Genomic DNA, 10000 nt, shown 5'->3' with positions numbered 1-10000 from the left:
TTGGTTTCAGAACACACAACTATGAGCTGTCTGGTACGCCCCAGTCATTTCACTGCAGCTTTTCTTGAACAGCAGGGGGTTAAGTTTCTTGATTAACCCATTCTGACCCGAGATCAGATTCTAAAAATGTCAGTCGTTCTTCGATTTTTCAAAAATGGCAGACCTACAAGCTCGTATCGCGCCACTCGGTGGCGCGATATGAGCTTGTAGATCTGCTATTTTTAAATAGCTAAAGCATAACATGATGCCGACACCAAAATGGGTGCCCGTTCAGAATGGGTTAAAGGCGCTATGTGCTGTGTTATCAGCTTGCCCGGCATTGCCAATCAGGGTTATTGCTCTGAAACGTGTACCCTGCATTGGCTGGGTTATCGTGTGGGTGAAATAGGTTCTCTGTCTCTGTCTTATCCCCCCATCCCTTGCTCACTCTCCCTCTGTCTCCGACGTCTCTGCCTCAAATGGGCAACTTGAATGTTATTTAGTAGATTGGCAAAACCAAACAAGTTGAGTCTGAACCATGACACATGCCATGTCATGGCCATATGACACATATTGCTTGCACATGTCCTGTCAAACTTGACACACACACACACACACACACATCACATCACTGACAGACAAGATAAACAGTAACACCACGTCTCGTCCCAAAGAACATGTTAATGCCGCATTCGCTGATTTTTAATAACGCTCTTGTGTTTGTGTAAACAAGCTAGCTACAAGTAACTAGCTTGTTAAAAACCACAGAATCCTTTTGCATAGAGGGTGGGTGCATTCGGGTGGGTGGGTCCCTTGGGACTGGAGGCTCCTGCATTCGGGTGGGTGGGTCCCATGGGACTGGGGGGCTCCTGCATTCGGGTGGGTGGGTCCCTTGGGACTGGGGGCTCCGGGATAGTCGTGCCCCCTACCCCCCACCGTGGTTTGATTTGAATATGTAGATTTCACTACACCAGCAGATTTAACTAATTAGCCCACCTTTCATCAGAGGAGGTGGGGATATACAGTACACCCTTGGATCTCCATGCACCACTGGGCCGTTGCCACCTTGTGATTGATGTGATTCTGTTTCCCCCTCCACCATGGTTGGTGTGCAACTCCACCCACTCCCTCTTTCATTCCATATGTCACTTTCTTGCTCTCTATATGACTTTCTCACCTGCCCTTTCTCTCTGTCTCTCTATGATGTGCATGTGTGCGCAACTTAATTTATCAAGCCCCCCCCCCATCTCATTCCCACAGTGTGTTTCTGTGTATATATACCGTATTTTACATCCCTAAGGTGTGTGGGTCTCATTATTTGTGTCGCTGTGTGTGTGCGTGGCTGCGTGTACGTGTTGCGTGCACGCGTGACCCCTGGATGTGGCTGAGCAGGTGCGTTGGTCACCAAAGAGAAGCATGAGCGCCTTTAGAGGTTGTCTTTAAGACGCCCCTGTGGTCTGGCCCAGTTCAAAAGCTGCTATTAATCACGCTGACAGCCACACACAGGGACACACACACACACACGCGCGCTCATCTCTTAATGGAGCCAGGGGTTATGTCTCATTCTAATCCACTTGTCTCCGCGGGGACCAAACCAGGGAAAGCGATCTGACGTTAGACAGCCCTCCTCCTGCCGTTCGTTCACCCCCCTGCCCCCAGTGAAGGATAGGATACCGCCAGAGGTTTTCATTGGGAGCTAAAAGGTTTAATATCATTAGATCTCCCCCTCTATCAGGGCAGAGGAGAGCTCGCCTGGGGGTAACAGAAACGAGACTCCCGCAGTGAGTCACAACCCGTGTGCTAATTGACTTGAAAACAAACAGACGCGAGGGCAGATAATGACCATCTAAACACAATTACAGAGTCAAAGAGACATTATACAAACGAGAGAAAGAAAGAGAAGAACAGCTGCTTCGTCTTTTTTATTCGTGTATTTATTTATTTTACATTCTCTCTGTGAAACAAGTCTCCCACGCGTCATAAAACAATAATTGACCATAATTAAAAAGTCTGAGTGAATCTGTTCAACGGGCAACGGGGGGGACAGCTAGTGGAAGAGCTGTAGAGCTTTGAGGAGACGTTGCATGTGTGTGTGTGTGTGTGTACATGTGATCTAACTGAATCTTCTCGTTCCAACCACTAATGATGCTCAGTTTGTCTCCTTTTATGGGCAGTGTCAAGGAAAGAGCGGAAGGCTAGAAGGATATTTGATTGGACTGTGTACAGTTTACAGTATAGTATAATCAGGGTATAGTATAAGATACTGTGTCTGTCCATGTCCCTTTGTCTATCTATCTATCTATCTATCTATCTATCCAATTATGTATCATTTTATTTTCTGACAGTAATAGACTATATAGATATGCAATCAATCTATGAATGTTTGTCTCCCTGTGTATTTGTCCTTCATTTGTCAACAAAGAGCCCCACAAATATGCCACACACACACTCATTCACTCCCGAGATGGACAGGCAGAATATTTAGCGGCCCCATTAGTATGAGCAGAGTGATGTGGCATAATCAGCCTGTGAGCATGGCGTCTGTCGATGGAGAAGACAGCCCCTTTCACATCCTGTGAATCTCGCTGTCCCTGCTCACACAATGGACACAATTTACATGCAAATCCTGGCATTCGCATCACTCTGCAATCTCGCAGCACTGGGTCAGTTTACCAAAAGCCCTGCCACCTCATCGGTCTGATCGAAATGAGCCCCTGATCTGCACTACTGGTTGCCTGCACTACTGGTTGCGTGCGTGCGTGCGACCCGTGCGTGCGTGCGTGCGTGCGTGCGTGCGTGCGTGCGTGCGTGCGTGCAAACTGTAGAGGGTGTCAGAGAGAGAGAGATGCAAAGTGAGAAAGACAGAATGACAGAGAATCAGACAATGGAGGATGGGGGAAAGAAGAAAGAAAAACGTGGGTGAAAGAGAGATTGCTTACATAAATTCACTCCAGATGCAGACAGAGAGAATAGATAGACAAACTGTAGAGACGACGGACAGTGTGTGTGAGTGTATGTGATTGTGTTCTGTCTATTAGATGGTTCATTTCTGTCTGCCATTTCCATGTCAGATCCAATAACCCACAGCAACTCAAACCACAGACTTGGTTTATTTAGATCAGCTGGTGCATTGGGAAGTGTACTAACTATGGCACACACAATTTGTGTGCACACACAATTTGTGTGCGCACACAATTTGTGTGTGCCATACCTCGAGAATACTAGATTTGTGTGACACATATCTAGCATTCTCTAGTTAATTTTTGTACTTTTTTTTTATCCAGACCTGGTAATTGTCTTCCCACATGTTCTAGACTAGAGCCTTCAAGGGATGGTGTTTAGTAGCATTACATGGAAAGGGTATTCCCGTTTGAATAAAAGAAAAACCCTTCTGCTCTCAATAATTTTATTTAGCCATTTGTAATTCTGTGTGCCAAATGGATGCCTAGGGGTCGTTTGGTTCCTTTTGTACGCTCAAAGAGTCAAGTCAACACTCAGGAATGTGTGGGTCTTGAGATATTTGGGTTAAATATACCACTGTGCTAACTGACACTTGTACATGAAAGGCATTTATCTGACTCTCCTATTGTAAGTAAGTTACAAGTTAGAACTTTGCTCATGTATACATAATAACTACAACCCATTTTTTTGTTGAAGGGCACCCGTTGAATAGCTTAATATCTCTGTGGTCTGAGAGCTATTCTTGCCTTGATACCTAAACCTTAACTCAGCTATTCGGTACACCACAGAGGCTCTGAGCTTGGCTTAACTTTCATTGCAGCTGCCTTACAGTACAGTACAGTACAGTACAGTACAGTACAGTACAGTACAGTACAGTACAGTACAGTACAGTACAGTACAGTACAGTACAGTACAGTACAGTACAGTACAGAATACAGTCCCCAGAGCTTTTCTTTGCTGTGGTCAGGACCTCACTCCGTCTATATTCATCTCGTTCCATGCATCTGGACAGGGGATTTAGTAAGTACTGTATCACGTTACCTTGCTCATGACTGGAGGTTTTTCTGTAGTTCATTTCATATCGATTTCGAAGTTTTTACTGGGAAGCTTGTGTGAAATAAAAAATAACTTTATGAAATATTTAAAATAATAAATAAATTAATATAACCCTATACTCCAATTCCCAAGCAGAGAAGGTAGTAACACCCCCACACACACACATGCACACACACGCAAACTTTCACACGCAGTCACACACGCACGCTCGCATTCAAACGCACGCACGCACACACACACACACACACACACACACACACACACACGTGACACGTCACACACATACACACACACACACACACAACCCACATCTCTGAGTGTCTAGGAACTTAAGGAGAAAAACACATCATTAACATGACGCTCATTAAAATTAAAACACACACATACCAGAGTTCCCTGCCAACCACCGTTTCTTGCCACCAAAACACCAGCCATGCATCAAAGCTAGAGTTCAGCCCAGATGGGTTATGCAACTATCATAAACAAACCTCAGGCTAGTGGGTGGAGGGATGATGAGATGATAAAAGCTTTGCGTAAGCGTGCGACCCTAATTAGATCTCCTTCTCCCAACTTCCTGTCTTTGCCCATCGTTAATTCTCCATCCCACTGTCACTTCAGTGGAGAGAACTAAGAGAAAAGATTTGGTGCGAAGAAGTTGACATAAAAACACAATCTCTACATGTTACCAGCTTCATCCTTGCAATAGGCCCTATGGTGTACTGTGACTGCAAAAAAGTCTTCTCCTGTGACTAAAGAGCCTGGAGTTAAGGAAATAGCCCACACAGTACTTGGAGCCAGCACTGCAGCAATACATGATCTGTCATTGTGCTTGAGAGCATATATTATTGCCCACAGAGACTTAATAAAGTTTTCCTTTGGTACAGAGAGTGCTGTATAGATCATAGCCTTGAGAGGCTTTGGGGGGAACTGTGACTTCGGCAACGAGGGAACACACCAATCACAGACCCTTGCAACCCAGCTCTCAAGAGATCAGCACTTATTTCCGTCACAGAAAATTGACTACAGCTCAGTATAGTGTGCCGCTCGCGCTAACAGTGCTAATGCTAATTAGGTTCATGCTGGCATGAGAAATCCCATGGAGACAGTCATTAGCATTTTAGCATTTTGATATGCTAGTCTTTATATCCATTCTTTGATCCTGTGAGCAAAGTGAACACCAGGGGCACTTGTGACAAGCTCTGGGAGGGCTCTCTCTGGTGTTTGGTGGGGTGGCACTGTTGTTGCCTGGGGTAGATGGGGTGCAGTGTGGAGTGGGACGATAGTGACTCATGTCGCTTGTTGCTCTTGGTTTTGTGGACTTGGTTTTGTGGACCCTTGTGTCTTTGTCTCTCTGCACTCTCTGTCTGTTTTTTCCCCTCATTTCTCTCTGCAATCTCGTTCTGTGTCACTTTTTCTTTCCTCAAGCCCTTTGTCAAATTTCACTCACCACTGTTAATAAATGCAAAAGAGACACATTGTCATTGGCAGCTGACAGTTGAGTGGATTAACAATGCACTTGTGCCTGTTTTTCTTATCTACATGGGGCTGCTTTGCCAACGACAGGCTGTCTGACAAAGCTCTTAATAACAAAGCGGAGCTGTGCAGAGTCCCGTCTCTGTCCTCTCCTCCATGTCCTCTCTCCTTTTCTTAGTTATCCACATCCTATGCTTTCCTCTGTTTCCCCCTGTTAGTCATTCTTTCTCTCACCTCACTTGGCATTAAAATCTTTTCTCACTCTCAAAGTCATCTACCCTCACAGGATTCATTCTTCTCTGAGACAAGTCTAAATCTATTCCCCTTGTCCATCACTCTCTCTTTCTCCTTACTGCCCTCACATGTCTACTCTGCTCGTCTTTTTCACAAGGCCGTTTCATCTCCCCGTGTCTCTCCAGCGCCTCATTGCCACCTCTCCTCACTTATTCCTTTACAGTGCTTGTCTCCGCCTTCCGGAGGGTACTTCAATGTCCTTTACATCTCATTTCTCTGTCCCTTTTCCATCTTTCTTCCATCCAGAGGCTACCCAGACGACCCCATCGAGGCCGAGCTGATCGACGACCGCCACCACCCCTACATCCACGGCGTGTACTCGGCCCCGCTGGCCCAGCCTGAGCGGGGCAGCATGGCCAGTCTGGACCGAATGGCGGGCGGACGCCGCTCGCCGTCCATCGACAGCATCCGCAAGGACCCGCGCTGGCGCGACCCCGACCTGCCCGAGGTCATCGCCATGCTGGGGCACCCCATCGACCCGGTCAAGTCCAACGCGGCCGCCTACCTGCAGCACCTCTGCTACGAGAACGACAAGATCAAGAAGGACGTGCGCCAGCTGAAGGGCATCCCCGTGCTGGTGACGCTGCTGGACCACCCCAAGGCCGAGGTGCACCGCAAGGCCTGTGGCGCGCTGCGCAACATCTCCTACGGCCGCGACCACGACAACAAGGTGGCCATCAGGAACTGCGACGGCATCCCGGCCCTCGTGCGCCTGCTCAGGAAGACCAGAGACATGGAGGTCCGAGAGCTCATCACTGGTGAGACTTTCGTTGATGTTTTTTTTAGTGTTTCAGGGTTGTTTCACTTCTCTTGTCACTTTTTCTTTACTCGACGGATAATGATAAGAGGGTTGGAGGTTGGATTCAGGAGTCAGACAGTACACAGGTCTTAGTATTCTTTCTTTTTCCCATTCTGACCTGAGATCAGATTCATATGAGGTTTCCACTGGACACACACTGGTCTGATTAACCCATTCTGACCTGAGATCAGATTCTAAAAATGTCAGTCGTTTTCTTTGATTTTTCAAAAATAGCAGACCTACAAGCTCGTATCGCGCCACTCGGTGGCGCGATATGAGCTTGTAGATCTGCTATTTTTCAATAGCTAAAGCATAACACGATGCCGACACCAAAATGGGTGCCCGTTCAGAATGGGTTATTGGAAGTCAGTGAAGTCAGTGATAGTGAGAGCAAAGTCCTGGAGGGAGGATATATACAGTATACTGTATATATGGGGGTATATACAAAGGTTTATGCTGCAAATAGAGGGTTTTACGCAAAGTAAACATTACACAACTGCTATGGCTGCTGTGGACCATACCCAGTCCACACAGCATTCCTCTTTTCATGAAGGTATTAAAGCCCCACTTTGGCACTTTGATATCTGATACAGACGCAACTGATCTAGCACCAGTGTTAGGATGCCTGGCATAATAACTTGCCACTCACCGATCTTTACACTGACCAATCTCCCATCTATTCTATGTTGGAACATATAAAGCGGGAGGCCATGAGTGCATGCTCTGCATGGTAATCTAAGGCAGGGTGAATGGCACTGACTGTATGATCTCTTATGTAATGATTGTCCTGTCGATGGCAGACATTTTCACCATGCCATTTTCAAAATGCTGTATAACTGTCTCATGCAGAGATATGTTCTTGTATATTTTGCAACTAAATTGATAACAGTAGATTTATTGTGATATATCCTGAAATTTGATTCCAAATTTCAGCTATTAGGGGAATAAAAGGAATGATTTGAATGCCCTGCTTCAGTCAGTGTAGATCAAGTTTCACTTAATTGTCATGTTAACCATGATCACAACTCAGGAACTTTGATTTGTGTGTTGCTACTGAATGCTGGTTGTTTGTACTAAATAAGTGTAAAGCCAACCAGAAACATTTTGCTTAGTCACAGTACATGCCAATTCACAAACATAACCAAGGATATCTGATGTCTGGATCAGCACACAAGAAAACATCGCAATGCAACAATATGGCACAATGCATTACAGAACAACTGTAGATGGTTGTTACATGTACATTTCAAGTATAGCAAATATTGATCAAGCATTAAGTACTAAGTAGCAAGTTCAAGTATTGCAACGTTCTGTACAGTGACTAGTGCATTATGATTCAAGCATAGAGGACATGACAATACAAAGCCAAATGTGTATCCGTGACCTGACATGTCAGCTGAGGAACATAATAGTGTATGTGTAACTCTGTTCGTGACCGTTCTGCTAATCCTGTACACCCATTAGTCTCACCTAATACAAATGGTCTGGTGTGCAGGCCATCTGAGAAGGCTCTTTATTTTCAACGCAGGACATGCGAAAGTGAGAACAGCTTTTGAAAAGTGAGATACTTTGAAGAAGCCGCCATGTCAAAGGCGTGCGTGTATACTGCATACCCGTTCAGAGGAGTCAAAGGACTTGAATTGAAAGTTTTCAGGCTTGATGACATTATCCTGACAACATCCAACATTAGACCACCTAATCCACGTATAGGTGGTTGGCTGGTCGCACTCATGCATACAGTATGTGCGTGCACACGTGTGTCCATGTGAAATTTTGCAAATGCATGCGTGCTCATGCCGTAGGTTCATGTGTGCATGGTGACCATGCACATATGTCATGTATGTGCTTACGTATAAATATGTGTATGTTAGATGTCGTGCTGCAGGATGACTGTGCCGCAGCACGAATGATTGCCTTTACAGCATCGCAGGCTAAAAATAACCCTGCACCACGAGACAAGGAGGACAGGATAGAGTATTCTCTCTCTCTCTCTCTCTCTCTCTCTGTTTTTCTATTTCCACTATGCTCGCCCGCCCCAGCCCCACTTTATGACTTTCCGACTTCTTTGATTTTGTCCGCTATCACTCATTTTTCTCTTTCCCTTATCGCTTTCGTCTTTCCTTCCTTCTCCTTGTCTTAACCTCTTTTCCCATTGGGAACCTTCACTTTCTCTGACTTCCTCTCTCTCTCTCTCTCTCTCTCTCTCTCTCTCTCTCTCTCAGCATCCACCCTCTCCAGCCTTCTCCCCTATTTCCATTCTCCTTTCTACCAACACGTCTGCTTTTTCTCATTACAACCCTCCCTTTTTCCTCCTTTCTTTTCCTCCTTTGTCCTTCTCCGATCATCCCATCAGCCCCTCATTTGCGCCTATACTTCTCCATTTGCTCTTTGTTTTAAAATTCAAGTCATTCTTCCTTGTTGAGCTTCTTCGGTTCCATCACTTTGTCCCTCCCTAACAATCTTATTATTCCTCCCCTCTTTCTCCACCCCTCCCGTTTCTCACGACTCCCCCCATCCCTCCCTCTCCATTCTATCCTCATTCTTCCTCCCTCTCTCGTGGTGAAGCCTCAGTGAAAGTCTCAATGTGAGCTCAGTTTTCAGGTCCAGCTCTACAGGGCCATGCAACGCTGCCTGTGTTTTTCTACAATTAAATATAATTGGAGGGTTTTTTAAAATAGAACCTCCCTTGCCCTTTTCTCCCCTCCTAGTCCGCACCACATGTGTTTTAAGACTTTGCCTGCAAGAGCTCGCACTGTCCCTAAAAAAAGACCACAACAAGCCCCCTCTTTCTGCAGGAGGAAAGGGCTGACGTGGAAGCAAATGAAATGGTTTCATTGTGTGCGTGCGTGCGTGCGTGCGTTCACGCATAATGTAAGAAAGCTTAGGAGACACAGATGTATGCACGTTCACACACATACTGTACATGCATTTGTATGTGCATGCACGCACACACACACACACACACACACACACACACACACACACACACACACACACAGACCTTCACACACATACACCAGTGTTGGGCTTGTTACTGAGAAAATTAAATATATTCCTCTGTACTCATTACTCATTTTCAAAGTAATGACCACTACAAAGTAACAAATTGGACTGGTGGAGATTGCATTGGTCAATGCAATCTCCTCTGTGCAGCCGAGCAATACATTTTATGCTTTTTCCTTTACCAAAGAACCTTTTTCTGTAGCCTTAAGTTAAACTAAGGACACAAAATGTGCAGTTATTTTCATCAGTAATGCTATTCATGATGTGTGAGAGGAGCTCTCTACTATTGTTGTCCTTTAATGTAGTGAATCACTACAGAATAGCTTGCTTGGCCTGTAGGTATACAAAAATAATTGTGTCTATACTTACCCGATTTTGCCATTTCAATACAATGAAGTGACAATAAGAATATCCATAACAAATTATTAAACTACT

General features: G+C 45.4%; 1 protein-coding gene across 5 annotated transcripts in view; it reads left to right on the top strand.

Moving 5' to 3' along the window:
- arvcfb (ARVCF delta catenin family member b) overlaps positions 1-10000 on the top strand; it is a 145057-nt gene that overhangs the window by 68134 nt on the left and 66923 nt on the right. For all 5 annotated transcript variants that reach the window (XM_083785070.1, XM_083785067.1, XM_083785069.1 and 2 more), the window contains one exon: positions 6010-6521. In XM_083785070.1, coding sequence (XP_083641196.1) covers positions 6010-6521 — 512 coding nt within the window. The remainder of the gene's footprint in view (positions 1-6009; positions 6522-10000) is intronic.

Source organism: Protomyctophum parallelum (assembly GCF_964188405.1).
Source record: "Protomyctophum parallelum genome assembly, chromosome: 15".
In the NCBI taxonomy this organism is placed as follows: domain Eukaryota; kingdom Metazoa; phylum Chordata; class Actinopteri; order Myctophiformes; family Myctophidae; genus Protomyctophum; species Protomyctophum parallelum.
The sequence above is the reverse complement of the archived record's forward strand: the minus strand, read 5'-3'. Positions and strand labels throughout refer to the sequence as shown.